Here is a 26,099-nt window from a genome sequence, read left to right on the forward strand (position 1 = left end):
GGGGTAGTAAGCCAGAGTGAAAAGGTGAGTTTTGAGGGCCTTCTTGAAGATGTTGAAGGAGGGGGCTGCCCTAATGGGTGGAGGTAGGGAGTTCCATAGTGTTGGAGCAGCTTATATGACAAATAGGATGAATTATTCTCCAGTGTGTTCCAATGTAAATGTGCTTGAGTAGGTCCTCCTTTAAAATGACAGATCCGGTCTGTTCTCTGCTTTACACTACCGCGTGACAGAAACAGGAGATTTGCATCGAGATGAGGTCATATTGTGATGATATCTAAGCAGAAGTCCGGTTTTGAATATTCAAAAACAGATGTAAAAAGACACCAGCTCTCCAGTGTCTGTCCCAGAAAATGTATTCTGGAATTGAACACAGGTTCTGAAGGTCTTTAACCACCTCACAGCTGAGGGGTTTTACCCCTTTGAGTACCAGAGCAATTTTCACCTTTCAGTGCTCCTTCCATACATTTATCTATAACTTTATCATTACTTATCGCAATGAAATGACTATATCTTGTTTTTTCGCCACCAATTAGGCTTTCTTTAGGTAGGACATTATGCCAATAATTATTTTATTCTAAATTTGTTTTAATGGGAAAATAGGAAAAAATGTGGGGAAAAAAAAAATATTTTTCAGTTTTTGGCCATTATAGTTTTTAAATAATGCTACTGTAATTAAAACCCATGAAATTTGCCCATTTGTCCCGGTTATAAAACCGTTTAAATTATGTCCCTATCACAATGTTTGGCGCCAATATTTTATTTGGAAATAAAGGTGCATGTTTTTCAGTTTTGCGTCCATCCCTAATTACAAGCCCATTGTTTATAAAGTAACAGTGTTATACCCTCTTGACATAAATATTTAAAAAGTTCAGTCCCTATTACAAAAAAAAAAATAAGTTGGTGAGTGTGGGAGATAATGAGTTAATTTTTAGTGTAAAACTATTGTATTTGTAAAATGCTCTAGGGTGTAGTTTTACTATTTGGCCACAAGATGGCCACAGTGAGTTTGTTTACATACGACCTGCAAGCGTACAGGAAGTACGCTTGCGGGAAGCGTTATGAGGCTGGGAAACTGTTTTTTTTTTTCACAATGATCGCTGCTATTCATAGCGGGGGCTTAGATCAACGAACGGGAACGGTTTTTCCCTTTCATTGATCTCCGGGCGAGTACGCGGCGGCGTGCACGAGCGAGGGCAGCGGCGAGAGTGCGGATATCTCCGTCCCTGTGGGTGAAAGGATGGAAAAAGGGACGGAGATATCCACACCGCTGGGGGTAAAGTGGTTAAAGAACCTGTACACACATCTGATTTAATGCCCAATTGTCGTTCAAACCAGACGTTTGAACGACTTGTCATTTAAACAAAAAGTCGTTCAGACTCCTTATACAGACAGATGACAAAATGTTTGAAATGCTAATTACAGCTAATTTAAATGTCTTGACTGGTCAATGGACCAGATCAAAAAGACTGATCAAATGACTTGTTGTTTGAATGTCTATTAGTGTCAAAGTAATAGACTTTTAAACAACAAGTCATTTGTACACATGTACGGACCTGTCATTTGGATGACAGTAAAGGTGCGTACAAACGCACTACCGCCCGCAACGACAGGTCCGCCGGACCCTCCCGCTGGCCGTACGTTCAGCCGACAGTAGCACGTTTGTACGCGCGGTCGGCAGACTGAAAAGGTTGTTTCTGAACAATCTGCCCAAAGTGACTCACAATTCCATCCGAGTGAAACTTACCAGGTAAGAAACGGGCGGGTTCTTCCTGCCCAGAAGCTCCACCTCCTCCAGAACTTGGTTGAAGACCGCCATCATTCTGCGCTCGTATTCGCTGTCCACCGCTACGGTCCCGCTAAACCCGCATTCCTGGAAACTGAAAATCATACACAGTAAGCGTGTGCCAAACTGACACTGGGCAAAACCAACTTTATCCCAACTACAGGCTGAGAGGAGTACACACCGTTCCAAATTATTATACAAATGATATTTTTCTCAGATTTTCCTGTATTTTTTGGACTTTAAGACTCACTTTTTCTCCCCCGAAAGTGGGGAAGAAAAGTCACTGCGTCCAAATGCAGGGAGTTCCTGACCTGTGAATGCCTGCCAATATGAACCCCCAACCCGCCGCAATGTCGGGGACTCCCTGTACTGTGCCCATGCAGAGGAGGACACGGGGACAAACAGAGCACACTGGGACACAAAGGGCATAGAGGACGACAAAGGAGGACACATGGGGGACACAGGAGGACACATGGAGGACACGTGGAGAAATAAGAGTCACAAGGGGGAATCAGGTACAAAGGGGGCATAATCAACAAGATGCCCCTTCACCATGGATGCACCAGGTTTAGTATATATTTTTACCCCTGGTTTATATCCTCTAAACCTAGGTGCGTCTTATTGTCAGGAGCGTCTTATAGTCCACAAAATACGGTAGTTGATGCAAGTGGCAGGCAGCATCATTTTTTAGTCTCCAGCCATTAGAGTATAATTCAAAAGTTCCTGAACAAGCCTCCTAATGATAACGGTATGATTTTCAAGACTAAAAAAAATTAAAATGCCCGGTTATAAATTATTACTAGTAGAATAAATTGGTACGGGATATCAACTTACATAATCATCTCTCCGTCTCACCTTGAAATTATGCCAAACTATGTACTAGAAAGATCTAAGGGAGCCAGAACCTATTCCTAATAATAATCAATTTATTGCATATGACCAGTATCAAAAAACACACAACAGTGGACAAGACACACATAAAAACCCCCCATAAAAACAAATACGTTCCATCAGCTATGAATGGCCAGGCTGTGCAAAAAATAGTAGTGAGTCTCTGGAGTGCACTCCATACAAAAAGATTCACAAATATCGTAGATTGCAACCTTAATAATCTTCAGGCCCAGGCTTCAAAAGCATTGATGGTTTGCGACATCCAGAACGGTGGCCACCGTAGGTCAACCCCGTGTGCTTGTTGCACGCCTCTATGTATTAGTAGACATATACATGCTCATTACTGACACTGAAATCCATGTCAAACCTCTCAAGCCAAACCCAGCAAAGTTCTTAAGTATCAACATACATCAAACGCTAGCATGGGTAGATTGGTATTTGCATTGTGCTGTTCAAGCATTAGATCATAACTCACGACCGGATGACTCCAAGCCGGTGGATACTTCTGCCCATCTAATTGGTATACGCGTGATGGCTCCGGCGTCCAGTAACTCTCCGGTATGTTTGCTGAAGACAACGGTAAGTTTGGCGAGAGGAAGAGCATGGAGGCACGGGGGACCAACTCCGCCCACGTAGCGGACGTCACAGGCACGTGACGCGTTTCGTCCAATGGACTTCCTCAGACGTGACGTACTCTTCACATGTCCACCCCTTCTTATCCTCCAACGGGGGTGGGATCATGCAAAATTTATGTAAGATTAAAAAATAGCGTGATGTCACTGTCAGTTAATATTCACGCTGATACTTCAAAAGCGGGACTGACAATACAAAAATATCAGAGGAATGCCTTTATATTAAGGTCCTTATTAAGGCCCAGAGGGTGCAGGCTCCCACATTGGTAAATCCAATAGGATTCCTTTCTAAGGAGCTGATTATCGTAATCTCCTCTCCTCTCACTTATATTCAGTTTATAAATGCCCATTACTTTCATTCCCCTGGGATCAGCATTATGTGCGGTCTTAAAGTGCAAGGCCATCGGATTCAATTTTTTCCTATCAATTGTAGTACTTCTAATATTAGATATATGTTCACCGATTCTTGTATTCAGAGAACGATAAGTCTTGCCGATATAAATCAGGTCACACGGACACCGAATCTGATAGATAACTTTTTCGGTTGCACAATTGATAAAATCGTTCACAAAAAAGGACTTAGATCTGTCATAATTGTAGAACATAGTGTCTCGATGGACAAATCTACATATTTCACAGCCACCACAGGTATACATTCCTTTTCTCTTACTGATTTTTATAGTCCTTTCCCTGTTAAATTCACTGTGTATAAGCAAATCTCCTATATTAGCACAACGTTTAGCTGCCATATGTGGATAATCACCCACAATCTTATGAATAATTGGATCTCTTAATAATAAGTGCCAATGTCTAGATAGAACGGATCTTACATCACCAAATTGTGCTCCATAAGTAGTGACAATTCTTGATATTGGTGGCTCAGTATTGTCAGCAACTATAGACAGGTTCTCTTTCCTGGTCAGTAGGTCTTTCCTATTTTGGGCCAAAGCTCTATGATATGCTGTAATGATAATTCTATTTGGGTAACCCCTTGCCAGCAACCTAGCCCTCAACTCACCCGCCTCTTTCTTAAAGTCATCAATTTTATTACAGTTTCTGCGTAATCGCAGAAACTGGCCAGTGGGCACTGCCCATTTTTGGGCAGGTAAGTGAGAGCTAGATGCCGACAAGAGGGTATTCCCAGCTGTGGGCTTCCTGAACGTGATTGTGGTTAGAGTTTCTCCTTCTTTGCCAATCTTTAAATCCAAAAAAGAAATTGACTCCTGACTACATGTATAAGTAACAAAAATGTTACGATCATTTTGATTAAGGGCAGCCACAAATTGGATTAATTCATCCTTGGTGCCCCTCCAAAGCATCAAAATGTCGTCCACGTATCTTAGCCATAGGGCGACGTGCTCCCCATACCCACGAATGCACCTCACCACCTCCTGCTCCCAGAAACCCAGGTGAAGGCATGCATAGGCTGGAGAGCACGCCGCCCCCATGGCCACTCCCCTCTTTTGTCTATACGTGGTACCTGAAAATTCAAAAAAATTGTTCTCTAGGATTATAGACAAAAGAGGGGAGTGGCCATGGGGGCGGCGTGCTCTCCAGCCTATGCATGCCTAATTAATTATTTCTCAGTTTTCGGCCATTGTAGTTTTAAAATAATACATGCCTCCATAATTAGAACCCATGTATTGTATTTGCCCATTTGTCCCGGTTATTACACCGTTTAAATTATGTCCCTATCACAATGTATGGCGACAATATTTTATTTGGAAATAAAAGTGCATTTTTTCCTGTTTTGCATACATCACTATTTACAAGCTTATAATTAAAAAAATAGAAATATTTCACCTTTACATTGATATTCAAAAAGTTTAGACCCTTAGGTAAATATTTACTTTTTTTTTATTGTAATTTTTTTTTTATTAAACATTTTATGTGGGTATTTTTGGGAGGGTGGGATGTAAATAGTATTTTTTATGTAAATATATGTGTAAGTATCCCCCGGCAGAACTACTGCGCCTGCGCAGTACAGCCCGGAGGACGTCCGATGACATCAGCGCGCCCCCGTGAGGCGCATTTTGAAACGCAGAAGAGCCCGACCTGGCAGCCGGCCTGGCCAGGTCGGGTCGGCCACCGGAGGGGACCGGGAGCCTGCGGAGCGGCGCCGAGGGCACGTCCTGGCTGCCACGGGCTGGAGGAAGCCCCAGGTAAGTGGATGGGCATTTTTATTTTTTTAACAGCCACCCTGAACCTTCCCTTTAAGATTGATTTTTAAAAAAAAAAAACTTTTATTCTCTCAATTCCTAGTGAAAATACACATTGTAGCATTATTTCAGAATCAAATATCTTAATATAAGTGGTGTGATAAACGGTAGAAATAACCAAACAAATTTTTTTTTTTTTAATCTACAGTAGCGCATTTTATTTGTAAACTTAAATTGGTAGAACTCAGAAATAATGTGTTTTTTCTATTTCTCAATAAAATGCATAGAAAACAATACAATAAAAGCCTAGTTTGTCTTGAAAAAAACCCCGATACAATATACATTTCATTTATAGGTGTCATAAGCAGGGATAAAGTTATTGCTGATTAAATAGGGACATAGCTAAAAATGTCAAAACTGCTCTGGTCCATAAGGGGGAAACAAAGTCTAGATGTAAGGTGGTTAAAGTGAATGGGAACCGCATTTAAAAAAATGAGACAGATACTTACCCAAGGAGAGGGAAGGCTCTGGGTCCTATAGAGCCTTCCGGCTCCTCTCCTGGTCCCCTCGTTCCAGTGCTGGCTCGCCCGGTAGCAGTATATGACTAATTTAGTCAAATACTGCTTTACTCGGCCGAAGGAGACTTCAGAAGTCTTCAGGGAGCCCGAGTGCTCCTGAAGAAGGGCGGCCCTGTACTGCACCTGCGCAAGCACGCTCTCTTGCACGCTCACGCCTGTGCAGTATGGAGCCGAAAGTCTTCGGGAGGACACGGCTCCCGAAGACTTCCAAATACCCTTTCGGCTGGGGATTGAAACGGGGGGGGGGATCCAGCACAGGATAGAGAGCACCGAGAGAGGAGACGGAAGGCTCTATACGACCAAGAGCCTTCCCTCTCCTTAGGTAAGTATTTGCTTCATTTTTTTTTTAAATGCGGTTCCCATTCACTTTAAAGAGAACCCGAGGTGGGAATTACTTTTACTATTGGGGCACAGAGGCTGGTTGTGCGCACTAAGACCAGCCTCTGTTGCCCCATCGTGTGTCTCCATGTCCCCCCTGCTCGCCGCTATACCCCCCGCATTGCTGGCGACACGCAGCGTGTCGCCAGCTCAATGTTTACCTTGCGCTGTCAGTCAGCGCTGCTCCCCTGCCTCCTCCGCATCGGCGCACCCGCCCGTGTCCCTTCCCTCCCGCTGATAGGAGGGAAGTGACGCGGCGGGTGGCGCCGATGCGGAGGAGGCGGGGGAGCGGCGCTGACTGACAGCGCAAGGTAAACATTGAGCTGGCGACACAGCCAGCAATGCGGGGGGTATAGCGGCGAGCAGGGGGGACATGGAGGCACACGATGGGGCAACAGAGGCTGGTCTTAGTGCGCACAACCAGCCTCTGTGCCCCAATAGTAAAAGTAATTCCCACCTCGGGTTCTCTTTAAAGTCCAAATAAAATAAAAACAGAAGAAGGAAAATTCTTTTTAGCCAACTTTAACCCTACATTTACAAACCAAAATTAAAAACAATACAATACATTTTTTTGCCTTACCTGCAGGAGTCTGGATCCAGTATGAGAGCTTCTATGGTGTGGGATATTAACAGGCAGCTCTGTTGTTGTCTGATAGAAAGCAACAGCTGAGGAACATAACTGGAATTCAGTGGTACACTGCACAATGCTTTCAGGTGTCCATTAATTATTCAATTTTCCGAACAATCGACCGTCCAATCCGATTGTTGGAAACAATTGTTTGGGCCCACCAGTGGAGGGGAAAATGAGCAATCAAATCAGACTAACAGAAAGTTTCCAAAATTGGGATCAATGGTAGGATAGATAGAACGATCATTTGTCATCCATCCTCACCAATAACGGTATTAGGTCTGAATGATTGTACCGTTAATGGACAACTTTAGTTAATTAGAATATTTAATTAACAAAGGAATCGAACAAAAATGGATAAAGAAATTTGCGTATTTTAAATCAAAGTGAATGGAGAAGGCTGGGGATTTCTATTGGAGGGAGGAGTGGCAAGTAGTGACCGGCTGAATATCTTTGTACAAAGCCAGCGGTGGAAGGAAACCGATAAACCTTCAAAACGCCTGCTGAAATCTGATTCTAACCAAGAGGTGTAAAGGTGGGAGAAGCATCATTGCATCACTAATGATTGCTAATAATGGAGTAGCTGATTAATTGCCAGACTGATTCACCATAGCATAGTGTATGGTAGGCCTGATCGATTTTAGGTAAAAAGTGAATTGAGCGATTTCTGTCCGAAATCGAGATTTCGATCCACTTCATGATTATCTTCAAATCAAACTTTGCTCCCCCTTTGTGCCTCTCTGTCCCCCTGTCTCTCTTTGTGCCTTTGTCTGTGTCCCCTTAATGTCTCTCTTTGTGCACCCTCTGTGTCTCTCTGTGCCCCCTTTGTGTCTCTGTAAACCCCTGTCTCTCTCTGTGCCCGCGCTCTGTGTCTCTCTGTGCCCACTTTGTGTCTCTGTAAACCCCTGTGTCTCTCTGTGCCCACGCTCTGTGTCTCTCTGTGCCCACTTTGTGTCTTTGTAAACCCCTGTTGCTCTCTGTGCCCAGTTTGTGTCTCTGTGCCCCGTGTCTGCTCTGTGCCCGCTCTGTCTCTCTGTTTCTCTGTGCCTGCTCTGTGTCCCCTTTGTGTCTCTGTGTCCCCTTTGTGTCTCTGTGCCCCATGTGTCTCTCTGTGCCTCTCTGTTCCCCCTGTGCCTCTCTGTGCATGCTCTGTGGCTCTCTCTGTGTCTCCCTCTGTCCCCTCTTTCCCCCAAGCTGCAGCAGTGCTAGACATACCTTCCAGCACGAGTGCAGCGATGCCCGTCTATCCACTTCGCCTCCTGCAGGCTCTAATGCACGGCATACTTCCAGTATGGCATGTGACATACAGGAAACAGGAAGCATGCCATACACAAGAGCCGGCAGATGGCGAGAGAGGACGGACAGCATTGGATTCATGTGGAAGGCATGTCCAACACTGCCGATGCTGCGGGCCACACGTGCCGGGACTTGGGGTAAGTTTGAAGCCGTTTCTTCAAACTTCCCCCATGTGGAAATGACATCGTGGAAATTACCGCTTTGACGATTCCAAAATTGTGATCTTGGTGATCGTGATTTCTGTTTACATTTGAATTATCGTTCAGGCCTAGTGTATGGACAGTAAAGGTAGCGATATATCAGGCGACATGGCAGCCGATCGACAATCCGATAAGAGGATTATAATCGAATTGGAAGAAATTTGGTGCCGCCAAGAACATGCCCGATCGACAATGTGACTAATTTCAGCCTGAAATTGGTTGCGTGGATTGATTGGACATGCTGCAAAATCTCAGGTCGACGAGCTCGAACAGGTGTGTGGCGTTAACGGCGAGCGCTATACGACAAAGGCGATGGAACCCCCATCGCTGCCCCCCCAGTAAAGTCAGTTTATGAATCCACCGACACCAGGTACCCAAAAAGTGCTCCGACTCCTAGACTCCGACTCCACTCAGACTCCACAGCCCTGTCACATACACAATGCAGACTTCAGGTTTCTACATGGTACAAGATTCATGGATACAGTTCCAGGTTCCTCAGAGTGGTACAGTCGGCATCAAAGGAGGACTGATAGAGGTCACCATAGCGAGTGGCCAGGTTCTTAAACTCTTCCATGGAATGTTTCATCTGCAAAACAGATAAGAGGGCTGTCATTGTAGTCCTTTACCGCTCCCCATCCAGCTTCACTGCACAATTCCTGGACAACCTGGCCTCTTACCTCCCCACCATCATACTTGGGGACTTTACCACTCTCATGGACAATCCCTACTTCCCTACTGCCTTTCAGCTACTCTCCCTCACCAACTCCCTTGGCCTCGCCCAACAAACTAACTGCCTCCCCCACCGCTCCCCCCCCACACTCGATCTCATTCTCACCACATCCGCCACCCTCCCCAACCTGGACATCACAACCTTCACCCTGTCTAACCACCACCTCCTCACTTTCACCATCTCTTCATCATCCGCTCATTATAAGCAGCAGAATGCTTTTTGTTTTCTCATCGTACAGCTCTCTGTGTTAACTGAGTATGACATAACCGTGCTTTATGGCTGCTTTCATCATTAAATGTACAGAGTGAGAGAGACAGACACACACAGGTCCATAAGCAAATCACTTTTTCACCTGACTTAACTCCTAGGAGATAACTTTCATCTTCTCTTTAAATTAAATTTTCTACATTTTCCAATTAAAAAAGTACTCAAAAGATGAGGAAAAAGTACGATCAATTTCATTTTGAGCATTTTCTTGCTTCGTGGTGGCTTAAAAGGCATTTTAGGACAAGTTGTAAATATATCCTAGGAGAAAACTCAGGAGAAAAACTGAATTGCATATGGGCCACATAGAGTGAGTGAGTGAGTGAGTGAGTGAGTGAGTGAGTGAGTGAGTGAGTGAGTAAGTGAGTGAAAGCGAGTGTCTGTATGCAATTTCACATTACTTTGGGTGAATGGCAGGTAGGATAACTACAGCATTAATAAGGAGGTAGAGACTGGTTTTAATAGTAAGTTATACAGACTAATTATTTTTTAAACAAACTTTCAGCTCACTCCTGCTCTGCAGGAACCTTCACAATACCTGGGTAGAGATGCGTCCACAGCGCTGGAGATCGTTACCGGACGTCATGGCGATGGCGGAGGCTATGGCTGGCGGTGGGCTGGTCTTCAGGCTGTTACAAGTGCAGATGAGCTGGAAGAAAGCCTGGAGGAGATCGATCCGCAGCTTCACAAACTCGCACTGAAAGCTGAGCGGGTTCATTGGGGTGCTGGCGGCCTGCAGGGAGCACGGCGCATGTTATACTGTACAAGATTATTATTATTTATTGTATTTATAAAGGGCCAACATATTACGCAGCGCTGGGCAATAAATATATACAATGATACAAAGGATGACAGACGTAACAAGGTTATACAACATGGGAAAAAGGCTATACAAAGCAAACAGGGTACAAGATACATGATTATGTGATTATGGGCTGGTTAGGTAGGTCCAGTAATACAAGGACAAGGCAGTCATAGGAAAGGAGCACACGGTCATAGGAATACACTAGGGAAGGGAGGACCTTGCCAAAGGCTTACAATCTAAGATACAGCAAATAATACTAGAACAAAGCTAGGAAACAATGCCGGGAGCCAAATTGTCAGCTAAATCAACCGTAATAAAACTATTACTCTATATACTCGAGTATAAGTCTAGAAATTTAGGTCTGAGGGGTCGACTTATACACGAGTCACGGGCAACACTGAGCACACTGAGTAATGTGTGTACTAATAGTGACATTCCCATTTGCAGCAATGTACCCAGTGGTAAGTTATACTTTGAGGTAAGGAAATGCCAAGAAAACAGAGGTTTGTGGGCCTGGAGGAGGTATTGGCTTCACTTAAGGGACAGGAGGGGTTAATGGCTGCAATACTGTATGCAGTGCAGTCATTAACCCCTCCTGAGCCCCAAGTGCAGTCATTAACTTTGCCGGGTAGACTTATACTTGAGTCAATAGAAAATTCCAGCTTAAGAGGGTTGAATACTGAAGTCTATTTATACACGAGGTCGACTTGTATTCGAGTATATACGGGTAATATAGTGAATATGATTATTCCCATAGCCAAATACACCAATAGTTAAAGGGACCCTGAGCAGTGATTGAACATTAAATTGTGACTTACCTGGGGCTTCCTCCAGCCCACCGTAGGCCGCAAGGTCCCCCGGCGTCCTCGTCGCTCCTCTCCCGATCCCGGCTGGCAGCTCCGTTATTATACGACTTCGGCCTGAAGTCATCAGGGCTGCTTCCCACTTTGCCGATACGAGTCATCACCCCAGCCAGCGACGCCTCATCACACCGGCCAGCGTGAGAGTCCTGCACATGTGCAGCTCAATATTAGAGAACCGCGCATGCGCAGGGCCGGCATGATGACGAGTATAGACAACGCAGGAAGTAGCCCCGGCGACTTCAGGAGCCGCCAGCCGGGACCGGGAGAGGAGCCGGGAGGATACCGTGGGACCTTGTGGCCTACGGTGGGCTGGAGGAAGCCCCAGGTATGACACTATTTCATTTTTTCATTTTTAATGCTTGCTCAGGGTCCTTTTAATGACTAAAGTGTTTATCATATTCTTTTGGGGAGAAAAATGTAAGCTAGGGCTCAGTTTGTGAAAAGGAAAAGATTTCTCATGGGAAAGGGGGTATCAGCTACTGATTGGGATGAAGTTCAATTCTTGGTTAAGGTTTCTCTTTAACGGCTCCTGACATATAATGACCAAAATAAATCCTAAGCAAGCCGTGAGGATACCCCGAGGACTGACCGTAAGAGAGGCGATGCCCTTGTGGTAGGATTTCAGGGAGTCGGCAATGGATGAGAGGGCGGAGCCAACTTCGTCTTCCTGCAGCTGGGTCAGGCATTGCTCAGCTAAGGAGAACTCCTTCAAACTGTTCAGCCAGAAATAGAAGTGCTCGGAGGCCACCTGTGTGAGCAGGCTCTGGTAGAGCTCCCGCCCCATGTCATGGTTACCCTGAAACACACAACTTTATTAGTAAGACACACAACAGATCTCACTAAAGGTGGCCACAAATGATACAATTTCCTGAACGATCGATTACGAACGATTCTTTGTATGAACGATCATAAATTGGGACCACAAATGGACAAAAATCTCCTAACCCATCCAATCAAGTTGGTTAGGGGAACTTCAGCTTAAACAAACATAGTTACATTAGTTATGTTAATTAAAATAGATAAGTAATATAATCTCTTACCCACCCAGTTTTAAAAGAACAGACAAATGTTTGTTATTTCATGGGGACCGCCATCTTTCTGTTGAAAGGAGGTGACAGGGAGCATGAGAGACAGTTCCAACTGTCCTGTGTCCTGATCACCCCTCCCAGCTGCGCGCGCTAGGCAACGAGAACATCAGAAATCCCATCATGCTTTGCACAGCATCAGGGGAAAAATGCCCGTGCAGATTTCTTTGATGGGGCGGAGCTTAGTTTCTGTGCAGCTAAAAATGAGGTTTAGGTAAGAAAAACAAAGTTCTGATGCTGTGAAACTGTTAAAGCGGGATTGTCCCCATAAAAATCAAATTTCAACAGCAACTGGTCTGAGTGTATTAAGTGAAAAAGATGCTAATCCTGCAGTCAAAGCTTTTTCTGCTGTTATGATTTAGAGTTATTACATACTTAAGGAGCACTGGTCCTTTAGTAGTCAGTGCCAAACAGTTGCATGCTGGGGGTTCTTTTTATCTATAATATATTCCTCCTCTTCCATTTATCTCCCTGCCTAGCTGCTTATCTGAAACCTAATCCTCTGCTCACTTGTGTTTACAAGCAAGGCTGAGGTGACTCAGCGATCGGAGGAGAAAAAGAAAAGTAAAGGGCAGAAATGACATCAGGATTTGGCCTAAACTGTGGGCAAAAGACACGGTTCCCACCAGGAACAGAATTCTCTTAATTTACTATATAACATTTACTGAAATCAAAACGTGGACAGTACAATACATGTGTTATGTAAGTAGATCAATTATTTATCTACCTATATATGTGTTTTTTCCCTGGCATAGTATGGCTAATCCTACTACTTTAAAGAATCACCAAGCCTTTTCAGTGCTGCTGAGTAGATTTTTAATCTGGAGGTTCACTTTAATGAAATTGATCAGAATTTTGGTTCAAACCCATCAATCTGATCAGATTGGTTAGGAGATTTTTGTCCATTAGTGGTCCCAAACGATCAATTACGATCACTCATACAATCATTCATAGTCGATCGTTCAGCAAATTGTATCATTAGAGGCCACCTGAACATGAATGAGATTACTTTGTGTATAAGCAGGAATCTCACCTGTATGGTGCCATAAATTGATGAGTCTCATGCCATCCAGTCAGCCGTAAGGGCTTGGTCTTCTTATGGAACCATATAGGTGAACACAATCAGAGGAAAACATTGTGTCTAGCATTGATGCATTCGGCTTATTAATATTTGGAACCTTGTCCTTGAATTCTGCCGATCGGAAGCTGAATTCTCTTCCTTTAGGAGGAGGCAAGTTAGAGCTTGAACGCAAGGTGTAGGGCAGCACACCGAGGCGGTGACAAGGGTGAGTTAACACCCCCTGCCGTGGCGCGCATGTACGAAGCTTCAGAAAACTCACATTCAAAATGTGAATATGCCGAATGTGCAAACACTTAGGAAGGGTTCACGCTTATTGCAAAAAAACAATGTTTTTTTTCTCGTTAAAATTTGAGTTTGTAGGAGAATTTGACTGCAAATTCTGCTGCAGGATGTACGTTTTTTTCATGCATGCAAATTCAATTTCGCCTATTTCTCCAATGACTTTCCTCAGATGTATGGTGGACGCATTTTGTGAGTGAACCCCGCCTAACTGCAATAAACGTCCAATCCTTAAAATCCAGTGGAAGTAATAGAGGTAAGAATGCATGCAGCTCGCAAATGGACCAAATGCAGCAATGACCAACATTGAGAAGTCCATTTCCAAGGTCAATGGGGTAAAGAGGCGCCCAGGTTTGGATAAAACTAGGTTAAAAACACTAAAAACGTAAAGGATGAGGTGGCTTACCTCAATAACACTAAGAGGCGCTCAATGCTACTGGCTAATCTCTTCTTTGCCACTGTTATTGGCCTGAGGAAGCAGGGTTAGACCAACAAAACGCGGTGCCTGTGCTAAATATCCCTTTTGTTTTAGGAGACTGTCGTCATTATGGCAAAATTAGGTTAAAGAGACTCTGAAGCGAGAATAAAGCTCGCTTCAGAGCTCATAGTTAGCAGGGGCATGTGTGCCCCTGCTAAACCGCCGCTATCCCGCAGCTAAACGGGGGTCCCTTCACCCCCAACACCCCCCCCCCCCTGCAAAATCAACAACCAGCTTGGTCGTAAATTTTGCTGTTCCTGGAGGCAGGGCTAACGGCTGCAGCCCTGCCTCACAGCGCGTCTATCAGACACGCATCGCCGCCTCTCCCCCGCCCCTCTCAGTGAAGGAAGACTGAGAGGGGCGGGGGAGAGGCGGAGGTACGCGTCTGATAGACGCGCGGGAGGCAGGGCTGCAGCGGTTAGCCCTGCCCCAATGCGGAAGTGCTCCCCCGCTGCACGGAGGGGATTTGGGGGGTAAGGGACCCCCGTTAAGCCGCGGGATAGCGGCGGTTTAGCAGGGGCACACATGCCCCTGCTATCTATGAGGTCTGAAGCGAGATTTATTCTCGCTTCAGACTCACTAAAAACGTAAACAGTGAGATGGCTTACCTCAATAACGACAGTCTCGTAAGACAAAAAGACAAAAACACATGCAACGCATTTTGTGGGCCCAAGCCCGCTTCCTCAGGCCAATAACAGTGCCAAAAACAGATTAGCTAGTCACATTGAGCGCCTCTTTGTGTTATTGAGGTAAGCCACCTCATGCTTCACGATTTTAGTGTTTTAAACCTAGTTTTATCTAAACTTGGGCACCTCTTTACCCCATTGTGCTGTATAAACCCCCACCAAGGTTGGAGGGGTCTGTCCTGGCCTCATCTGGTTGACACCATCGTGAGAGCCAGTCCCCTTTTTACACCAGAGAGAGCAACCGCCTCCAGTCCAGTCTGGACACCCCGAGTGGAGTCGGGTAATGGTCTCCACCTGCTTCCAGTGGTTGATTGCAAGCCACTTTTGTGAGTAAACACTGTCATTTGCGATTCTCTTGTTCAAACTAATACATACTACGCCACTTGACCTCCCATTGTCTTTATGTCTTTTCTCCTTAGGGTGTCCTTGTCCTGGCATTCTATTCCCATCCCATTTCCAAGCTGCGTGCATTTGTGTAACACTGGCATTACATTTGCATCAACTCAGAATTCTTACCATCTCATTGACCACTCCTATGGCCAGATCTTATTTATCTACCAATGGGCAGGCATGTAACGGCATTATATTCCATTTACCATTCTGGAGGCTTGCCTGGCGATCCTGTACACCGTCCACCCGTTGGACACATTCTCCAGCTGCTGCTTAATGACAGTTTTGACATCTGGAGACAGTGCTTTCTGGCTGGCTACAAAAATAACAGTAGCAAGGGCTACCTGAAAAACAGAAAACAGAGAAGTTAAAGAGACTCTGTAACAAATCTTTCAGCCTTTTTACTACTATCCTACAAGTTCCTATATCTATTCTAAAGTGCTCTGGCTTACTGCAGCCTTTTTTTAGTTGCTCCATCGCTGTAATAAATCAAATTTACTCTCCTTTATCAGGCTTGTCGGCCCAAAGAGGAAGTGGCTGTAATTGTTTACAGACAGGAGGAGGTTACACTGATAGCCCTGCTCCGAGTCTCTTTGAGTCTTTCACACACTGAAAACTGTGAAAAGCAGAGCTCACACATTCCCTGCTCTCAGTAACTCAGTATCATCTACTGATAAAAGCTGATAATTGTGAGAAGCATAGCTCATAGACTAATGCAGAATGCAGACACTGACCTGCTATCAGTAATCACTACTAAAGATTGCAGCATTCTTTTACAGGGGTCTCAAACTCGCGGCCCGTGGGCCATTTGCGGCCCTCGATGCAAAATTTTGTGGCCCGCGCCGGCAAAAGCTTCCTTATAGCTCTCTTCAGTGCTCCCAAGTAATCCGCCACATCCCCGCCGCTAAACGAGGGCTGCAGAGCCCCCAAATCACCCTGGGGGCAATCCGAAGGCATTTCCTGGAAGGGGCAGAGCTTTCAGCTTCAGCTCTGCCCCTCCTGACGTCAATCGCGGCGGATCGCCGCCTCCGCCTACCCCTCTCACTCTTCCTCACAGAGAGGGGCGGGGAGAGGCAGCGATGCGCCGCGATTGACATCAGGAGGGGCAGAGCTGAAGCTGAAAGCTCTGTCCCTTCCAGGAAATTCCGGCGGATTGCCCCCCGGGCGATTTGGGGGCTCTGCAGCTCTCGTTTTGCTGCGGGGACACGGCGGATTACTTGTAATGGGAGCACTAAAGCGAACTATAAGGTAAAATAGGCAAAACAGTGTGAATTTGTTTTTGAAATAAAAATCAATGCAGCGGGGGGGGGGGGGGGGGGAGGGGGGGGGGAGGGGGGTGCTTTAGCTGCTGAATTACTTTTTATGTGAAATCCCTTATGCGGCCCGGACTCATCCTGACTTTGCCTCCTGCGGCCCCCAGGTAAATTGAGTTTGAGACCTCTGCTTTACAAGGTAAACTTTCTTCTAAACTATGAAATAAACTCTAAAGGCTGAATTTATTGTTCAATAATATAACCTTTCATGGAAACTGTAATGCAATTTACAGGAACATATAATATTATGATGAACTTCCTGTTTGGCAGCCATATTTTTTGTTTACAAAAACAGTTTATGAAACTGCTTTTTTTGGGGGGCCAGGATCCTGGTGGGGAGCAGCGAAAATGTGACAGAGGGGAACAGGAGATGAAAACCTACAGGCTGGTATGTTTATTTATATCAGGTTTTTAGGTTACAGATTCTCTTTAAAGAGAAACCTTGACCAAGAATTGAACTTCACCCCAATCAGTAGCGGATACCCCCTTTTACATGAGAAATCTATTCCTTTTCACAAACAGACCAGCAGGGGGCTCTGTATGGCTGTTATTGTGGTGAAATCCCTCCCAAAGGAAACTGTGAGGACCATAGTCCTGGCAGTTTCCTGTTTGTGAACCTCGTTGCATTGTGAGAAATAGCTGTTTACAGCTGTTTTCAACTGCCAAAAAAGCAAGCAGCAGCTACTTCCAGTGACATCACCTACCAGCAGTAAAAATGTCACCATGTGATAAATATCAGAATGTAAATCGGAAGGAGGAAAGCTTTTACAATGGGCAAAAACAAACTAAATCATTTATACATAATTATTGTAAACATTAAGCACTTTTTTCATTACATTATTTTTACTGGAGTTCCTCTTTAAAGGGACTCCGAGCAGTGCAGAAACTATGGAAAGATGCATATCATTTTAAAGATCTCTTTTTCCTCTTTCCAATGAGATATAAACCGCTGCCCTACGCCTTTTAGTTTTCGCTATTTTCGCGATTGAAATTGCCGCGGTTGTGATTTCAATTGCGAAAATAAAGAAAACTAAAAGGCGTAGGGAAACAATTTAGGTGTCGCAAGAAAGAGGAAAAAAAGAGCTTTAAAATGATATCCATCTTTCCATAGTTACATTGTATTACACAGGCCGACTTTTTCTGCTGAATGGAGCTGCTGACACTGGGGAAAGTGTCGTCCTGTGTAATACAAGTAACTATGGAAAGATGGATATCATTTTAAAGCTCTTTTTCTCCTCTTTCTGGCGACACCTAAATCGTCGCCCTACGCCTTTTAGTTTTCTTTATTTTTGCGACTGAAATCGCGGCCGCTAAAAGGCGTAGGGCGGCGGTTTATATATCATTGGAAAGAGGAGAAAGAGAGCTTTAAAATGATATGCATCTTTCCATAGTTTCTGCACTGCTCGGAGTCCCTTTAAAGCACGATGGTCAGCCATACTATCCCAGGAAAGAAAACACCACATATATAAGTAGATAAATACTTCTTCTACATACATAACATACAGGCCCGGATTAACATCACAGGAGCCTAAAGGCACAGATATCCTGGCACCTTCGACTTCGCCTTCTATGAACCTGCAAACAAACCCTCGCCGAACTGCACCGCCCTTCTTCCCCTGCCTGGTGTAGGAAGGTTTTGGTGCCCCTTAGTATTAGGTAGCCAGAGGTACCCTCTGTATTAAAGGATACCCGAAGTGACATGTGACATGATGAGATAGACATGTGTATGTACAGTGCCAAGCACACAAATAACTATGCTGGGTTCCTTTTTTCTTTCTCTGCCTGAAAGAGTTAAATATCAGGTATGTAAGTAGCTGACTCAGTCCTGACTCAGACAGGAAGTGACTACAGTGTAACCCTCACTGATAAAAAATTCCAACTATAAAACACTTTCCTAGCAGAAAATGGCTTCTGAGAGCAAGAAAGATAAAAAGGGGAATTTCTTATATATTTGTGTGCTAGGCACTGTACATACCCATGTCTATCTCATCATGTCATATGTCACTTCGGGTATCCTTTAAGTAGCTAGAGGTGCCCCCAACTGAAGGGAGATCTCATCAGTGGAATGCTGAGAGCTGGGTGAGTAACCTCTCATTTACATTCTGCTCAGTGAGAGGAGAGAGCAGCCTTTCCATCATCAGGTGCCTGTAGGCACCTGCTTACAGTGCCTTATGGTAAGTCCGGCCCTGATAACATATGTATTGTACTGCCCACATTTTGATTTCAGTGAATGTTATATAATAAAGAGAAAACTTTTCCAGGCATTTTCCATCTTTACTGCCTCTGACAGAAGCCAATCCTGATGTAATTTCCTCCCTTACTCATCTGCCTGAAATGGTGTATGCAAAACTGCACTTTCACATCCAGTTTATTTTGTAAACACATGTGAGCGGAACATACATCAGATATCAGCAGCTTCTGCAGAGGGGCGAGGCGATTTATCTTCAATTTCCCTTCTCAGCCTTGTGTCACACTAAACTGCCCTCGGCCAATCAGCATGGAGCAGAAATGTGGGAGGAGAAGGAAAGATAACAAGCTTAAAGGGTGACGTAGATAAGATTCATCTCAGCAAACACGTTTATGATTATATTGGAATGCTTGCAATGCAGGGTCAAGATGTAGACTACATAATAAACACAGTGCAGTGGGTAATAGTAATTTGATTTTATGGCTGACAATCGCTCTTTAAAAATGAAGCAGTCAATGGACAAATAATCAGCGGCTTCATTCATGAAGTCTAATAAATAAATGAAAATTACCTAGGTTTATTTCTCGCATGCATGTGTAAGTATACTGTGTAAGGGCCTGTAGGCACTCTTGAGGGACCAATTAGCACAAAGCTTCTCCTGAACTTGTCCTTGGCACGCCCCCTGCTCCCTATTCGTTATTCAGCTCAAATCGCCTCCTCCCGGTCAAGCCATTTAAAGGAAAGGAGATAGTGGTGGCCAATGAGATGTCTATAATTTCAAGCAGCTGCATTTGATTGCTCCATTACCAAGCTGCTAGGGTGACAGATCTGGCCACAATCTCATGCGGATGGGTCCTGTGGCCACAGCCGTGCAACCTGTACTGTTGCTATGAGGAAGAGAGGAGGGACGATGGCGCCGCACAAAAGAGCGGCTTCCGGTAGGCAGGGGTAAGGAGGGGAACAATGTGCTCGGCCAACAACTTATCTAACGTGTGTATGAAGATTTACCTTCCGTACCCAGTTTATATCTATTAATCCATGCCTTCATCACATCCCGACTGGACTATTGCAATGCTACTACACTGGCCTTCCAAAAAAGGTCTTGTACCGCCTACAGCTGATATAGAATACTGCTGCCAGACTGCTAACCAACCAACCCCTTCGCTGCCACATAACGCCAGTCCTGCATTCCTTTCACTGGCTACCTATAGAATGGAGGGTCCTAGTCAAGATTGGCCTACTGACATTTAAATCCCTGAATAATCTGGGCCCTGGATACATGAAAGAAATGTTGCAGCTGCGTAGCAATCCCCACATTCCCAGATTCACAGGTTCTAATAATCTAGTCATACCCAGAGTCCACCTGGAAACTTTTGGTCCCAGAGCCTTCTGTCATGCTGCCCCTACGTTTTGGAACTCCTTACCTCAACAGATCAGGACAGCTCCATCCCTGGCCGTGTTTAAATCCAGACTGAAAACCCACCTGTTCAGTTTGGCATTTGCAGAAATATAACTTTTGTTGTGTGAATACTTCATCCTACTACCAACTACTGAATCTGAGAGAGCCTAAGCGCTTTGAGTCCTATGGGAGAAAAGCGCTATAGAAATGTTACTGTATATTGTATTATTGTATTGTATATCTAGCCTGATTGCCATTAAAATTTTCCCTGCTTAATTCAGGGTTTTAGGCAGAAATAGTCAGAAACATCAGTAAGGGGAGCCTCTGGATAAATCAAAGGCTTCCCTGGTCTCCCCAGCACCTCTTGCTCGAAACTCTCTAAACAATCTTCGACATTAGTCTAAGTCTTAGATTGCTCACTGCACGCTCCCCTCCGTCTCCGAGCGCAGGCGCAAAGTACGGCCCACACATGCTCAGTAGCACGGAGCCGTTCATGCGTGGCTTTCTTCTTCGTGCATAAGCAGCACCGTGATACTGCGCAGGTGCAAACCCACTAGTGCCACGGAGGGGAGCGCGGCTGCGAAGATGGAGAGGGTACCAGCCGGCAGCAGAGGATCGTGGAAGCCCATAAAGCATAGAGGCTTCCCCCTACTGACACGAGTTAGTAACTGTTTTTTACATGCTGAACTTATTTTTATCTCATGCTGTACTGAAGTGAAAAGGGCATCCTATATAATAATCTTCAGGTGTCTCTGCGTCCCCTGTCCAGGCGTTTGCGCTACTGCGCATGTGCAGCACAGACAGCCGTTGGGACAGGAGGCCGAGCGGGAGTGTGTGCGGGCGGACTTGTGCGCGGGTGTGTGCAAAGACGTGTCGGTCACAGGGGCGGGAGGGGAAAGGGTTGTTACATAGTTATTTTGGTTGAAAAAAGACATACGTCCATCGAGTTCAACCAGAGAACAGAAAGTTGTGAGACACACCTAGAGCCTGTTATATTACCGGATTAGGTCTACTAGTAATGAATAAAATTGCTTATTGTTTACAATCTTCATTTATAGATTATTTAGTCAGTGTTTGGGCATTATAAAATCTTTCCTCTCCCTGATTCACATTCTGAAATGTATCACAGGTGGTGACATCATGAGTTCTGCCAGGTGATCTGTACGGAATGATTGTTACTGAGAGTTCTATGCACAGAGGGAGATATTGCTTGCCTGGCAGTTGGAAAAAGACGTTATTTCCCACAACGTAATGAGGTTTACAGACATGAAATGGTCAGGACCATGGCCCTGACATCACACTCTGGGAGGGGTTTCAGCACAATATCATTCATACACAGCCCCCTGATGATTTAGAGAAAAGGTAAAGATTTCTGGAGGGAAAGGGGGTATCAGCTACTGATTGGAATGACGCTCCATCCTGGGTTAAAGTTCCTCTTTAACAAAAGTTTATTTCCAAAAGTAATACTTAGAATGTACTCTAATCAATGGCTGATGTGACAATTTGCGTTGCTGGATTTGGGATTTAGCGGTGTTAGTGCAGTTCCCAGATATAGCGCTGTAATGTGCCTGGCTATGTAGTGTGGTAGCGCTGCCCATTTTATCGTGCTAAGCTAGTGTACTGAGGAGCCCTCGTGTGTCGCTGCTGACAGCAGTGTAACCAGCAATGGAATGTGCAAGGTGCAGTGACAGGCGGGAGTCACATTTCACTTTGCCAAGGGCCACATCACACAGGCAGCTTCGCCGTGGTGACATGGAGCTAACAATAGACCCACATGCTGGTGCCAGGGACAGTGTCCTTCAATGACAGCCAGAGGAATCTCTGCAACAATTATACAAATATGTCCCGCCAGTTACAGGTCACTGTGACATGAGCCACTACAGACGTGTCCCTGTGACAGGTGACAGAACTGGACTCACAGGTGTAACGTGACGCTACAAGGACAAGGTGCACAGATGATTAGCTGTTGTGATTTCAAACACTTAGGTCTTCGAGAATAAATCCCCATACACACTTAAAACAATGGACAACCAAACTAAAGCCTGGCGTACACTGTTAACGTTGATTGGCCAATCACTGACCAACTTTTCCATCTCCATGTAGTTTGAGAATCTACCTACAGGATCTGAATCGTGGCCTTAAAAGTCTGTAAACACTCATACTACATGGACGTGGTACGATTGGACAATCATTGGACAATCATAATTGAAAATGCGTACCAGGCTTGGAGCCTTGTACACACTTTCAATTATGATTGGCCAATGACTGACCAATGTTCCCACCTCCTTGTGGTATGGGAATTTACCTACAGAGTCTGGTCATACAATTCAATATTGGTTAACCCTCATACGACATGGGGGTGGAAAATTGGCCAATCAAAATTGAAGGTGTGTACAAGGCTTAAGGAGGCATACAAATATCCAATTTGATTGGCCAATCTTGCCACATCCACGTATTATGAGGGCCAATGAATACTATATACAACACAATGGGCAGGATTCAAAAGCTTTTCCTTCTGTTTTCACCTCATCTATGTTACATTTTTAAGCTCCTAAAGAGCAAAAATATCATATAATTAAGGTAAGAAAAGTAATATTGAAATTAAGTTAATCAGGAACAACTTACTTTGAGTGATTATTTTGCTTTTGCTTCTCATTTATGAGAAGTTTTGTGAACAGGGCACACTGTTATAGGTAAATTCTCATACTACATGGAGGTGTTAAAATTGGCCAATCAAAATTAAAATGTGTATAGGTATATGGGTAAATGGGTATAGCTTAATCATTCTGGATCATGTTGGACAGCCTTTCCCTATACAAACACGCTGTCTGCCGATAAGCATGTTCTGCTCTATGGCGAGGGGAGGAGGAAGGACAGATGGGAGGGAACTACAAAAACCTGAAGGAGATCAGTAAAAAACAGGACACCGAAAGCCAAATATAGTATAGTAAATCTTAACAAATAATAAATGTTTAGAGTAAGTGCAGTATTCTCACAAAGCTGGGTCACCACAAAGGCAACCACCAGGGCCAGCCCGCTCATGAGGCGGGGTGAAACTTTTGCCTCAGGCGGCATACTTCTAGGGGCGGCGCACCCGCCCGTCCGTGGGTGCGAAGGGGGGGGGGGGGGGCGCCGAGCTGGAGGGGTAGCGGGCAGGATGGGGATATTGGGCCTAGTCTTTTTAGACTTTGTGTTTTTATATTTTTTCCTGGTACCATTGTATTTGGCCATTGTTTGTAGGTAGTACAGTTCCCCAGTATAGGTAATATAGTTGCCCCAGTAAGGGTAGTATAGATGCCCCAGTATGGGTAGTTTAGACGCCCCAGTATGGGTGGAATAGTTCCCCAGTATAAGTAGTATAGTTGCCCCAGTACATATAGTATAGTTGCCCCAGTACAGATAGTATAGTTGCCCCAGTACAGATAGTATAGTTGCCCCAGTACAGATAGTATAGCTGCCCCAGTACAGATAGTATAGCTGCCCCAGTACAGATAGTATAGCTGCCCCAGTACGGGTAGTATAGTTTCCCCAGTACGGGTAGTATAGTTGCCCCAGGATGGGTAGTATAACTGCCCCAGTATAGGTAGTATAACTGCCCCAGTATAGGTAGTATAACTGCCCCAGTATAGGTAGTATAACTGCCCCAGTATAGTTAGTATAGTTGCCCCAGTATGGGTTGTATAGACGCCCCAGTATAGGTTGTATAGACGCCCCAGTATAGGTAGAATAGTTTCCCAGTAGAAGTACTATAGCTGCCCCAGGATGGGTAGTATAGCTGCCCCAGTATGGGAAGTATAGCTGCCCCAGTATGGGAAGTATAGCTGCCCCAGTATGGGAAGTATAGCTGCCCCAGTATGGGAAGTATAGCTGCCCCAGTATGGGTAGTATAGCTGCCCCAGGATGGGTAGTATAGCTGCCCCAAGATGGGTAGTATAGCTGCCCCAGTATGGGTAGTATAGCTGCCCCAGTATGGGTAGTATAGCTGCCCCAGTATGGGTAGTATAGCTGCCCCAGTATGGGTAGTATAGCTGCCCCAGTATGGGAAGTATAGCTGCCCCAGTATGGGTAGTATAGCTGCCCCAGGATGGGAAGTATAGCTGCCCCAGTATGGGTAGTATAGCTGCCCCAGGATGGGTAGTATAGCTGCCCCAGGATGGGTAGTATAGCTGCCCCAGGATGGGTAGTATAGCTGCCCCAGGATGGGTAGTATAGCTGCCCCAGGATGGGTAGTATAGCTGCCCCAGGATGGGTAGTATAGCTGCCCCAGGATGGGTAGTATAGCTGCCCCAGGATGGGTAGTATAGCTGCCCCAGGATGGGTAGTATAGCTGCCCCAGGATGGGTAGTATAGCTGCCCCAGGATGGGTAGTATAGCTGCCCCAGGATGGGTAGTATAGCTGCCCCAGGATGGGTAGTATAGCTGCCCCAGAATGGGCAGTATAGCTGCCCCAGGATGGGCAGTATAGCTGCCCCAGAATGGGCAGTATAGCTGCCCCAGGATGGGCAGTATAGTTGCCCCAGGATGGGCAGTATAGTTGCCCCAGGGTGGGCAGTACAGTTGACCCAGGATGGGCAGTACAGTTGACCCAGGATGGGCAGTACAGTTGACCCAGGATGGGCAGTACAGTTGCCCCAGGATGGGCAGTAAAGCTGCCCCAGGATGAGCAGTATAGCTGCCCCAGGATGAGCAGTATAGCTGCCCCAGGATGGGCAGTATAGTTGCCCCAGGGTGGGCAGTACAGTTGACCCAGGATGGGCAGTACAGTTGACCCAGGATGGGAAGTACAGTTGCCCCAGGATGGGCAGTACAGTGGCCCCAAGATGGGCAGTACAGTTGCCCCAGTATAGGTAATATAGTTGCCCCAGTATAGGTAGTATAGTTGCCCCAGTATGGGTACTATAGCTGCCCCAGTATAGGTAATATAGTTACCCCAGTATGGGTAGTATAGCTGCCCTAGTATAGGTCGTATAGCTGCCCCAGTATAGGTAGTATAGTTGCCCCAGTATAGGTAGTATAGTTGCCCCAGTATAGGTAGTATAGCTGCCCCAGTATGGGAACTATAGCTGCCCCAGTATGGGAAGTATAGCTGCCCCAGTATGGGAAGTATAGCTGCCCCAGTATGGGAAGTATAGCTGCCCCAGTATGGGAAGTATAGCTGCCCCAGTATGGGAAGTATAGCTGCCCCAGTATGGGAAGTATAGCTGCCCCAGTATGGGAAGTATAGCTGCCCCAGTATGGGAAGTATAGCTGCCCCAGTATGGGAAGTATAGCTGCCCCAGTATGGGAAGTATAGCTGCCCCAGTATGGGTAGTATAGCTGCCCCAGTATGGGTAGTATAGCTGCCCCAGTATGGGTAGTATAGCTGCCCCAGTATGGGTAGTATAGCTGCCCCAGTATGGGTAGTATAGCTGCCCCAGTATGGGTAGTATAGCTGCCCCAGTATGGGTAGTATAGCTGCCCCAGTATGGGTAGTATAGCTGCCCCAGGATGGGTAGTATAGCTGCCCCAGGATGGGTAGTATAGCTGCCCCAGGATGGGTAGTATAGCTGCCCCAGGATGGGTAGTATGGCTGCCCCAGGATGGGTAGTATAGCTGCCCCAGGATGGGTAGTATAGCTGCCCCAGGATGGGTAGTATAGCTGCCCCAGAATGGGTAGTATAGCTGCCCCAGGATGGGCAGTATAGCTGCCCCAGGATGGGCAGTATAGCTGCCCCACGATGGGCAGTATAGTTGCCCCAGGGTGGGCAGTACAGTTGACCCAGGATGGGCAGTACAGTTGACCCAGGATGGGCAGTACAGTTGACCCAGGATGGGCAGTACAGTTGACCCAGGATGGGCAGTACAGTTGACCCAGGATGGGCAGTACAGTTGACCCAGGATGGGCAGTACAGTTGCCCCAGGACTGGCAGTACAGTTGCCCCAGGATGGGCAGTACAGTGGCCCCAAGATGGGCAGTACAGTTGCCCCAGTATAGGTAATATAGTTGCCCCAGT

General features: G+C 45.7%; 1 protein-coding gene across 1 annotated transcript in view; it reads right to left on the reverse strand.

The window, feature by feature from the left end:
- Positions 1-26,099, reverse strand: part of INTS7 (integrator complex subunit 7) — a 122,487-nt gene that overhangs the window by 26,257 nt on the left and 70,131 nt on the right. Inside the window, exons 12-17 of the mRNA XM_068232935.1 lie at positions 15,413-15,550; positions 11,797-12,003; positions 10,078-10,272; positions 9,028-9,131; positions 7,002-7,070; positions 1,745-1,877 (exon numbers count right to left, since the gene is read on the reverse strand). Of these exons, the coding sequence (XP_068089036.1) occupies positions 1,745-1,877; positions 7,002-7,070; positions 9,028-9,131; positions 10,078-10,272; positions 11,797-12,003; positions 15,413-15,550 (846 nt within the window). The remainder of the gene's footprint in view (positions 1-1,744; positions 1,878-7,001; positions 7,071-9,027; positions 9,132-10,077; positions 10,273-11,796; positions 12,004-15,412; positions 15,551-26,099) is intronic.

This window comes from Hyperolius riggenbachi, chromosome 4, assembly GCF_040937935.1.
Source record: "Hyperolius riggenbachi isolate aHypRig1 chromosome 4, aHypRig1.pri, whole genome shotgun sequence".
Classification (NCBI taxonomy): Eukaryota; Metazoa; Chordata; class Amphibia; order Anura; family Hyperoliidae; genus Hyperolius; species Hyperolius riggenbachi.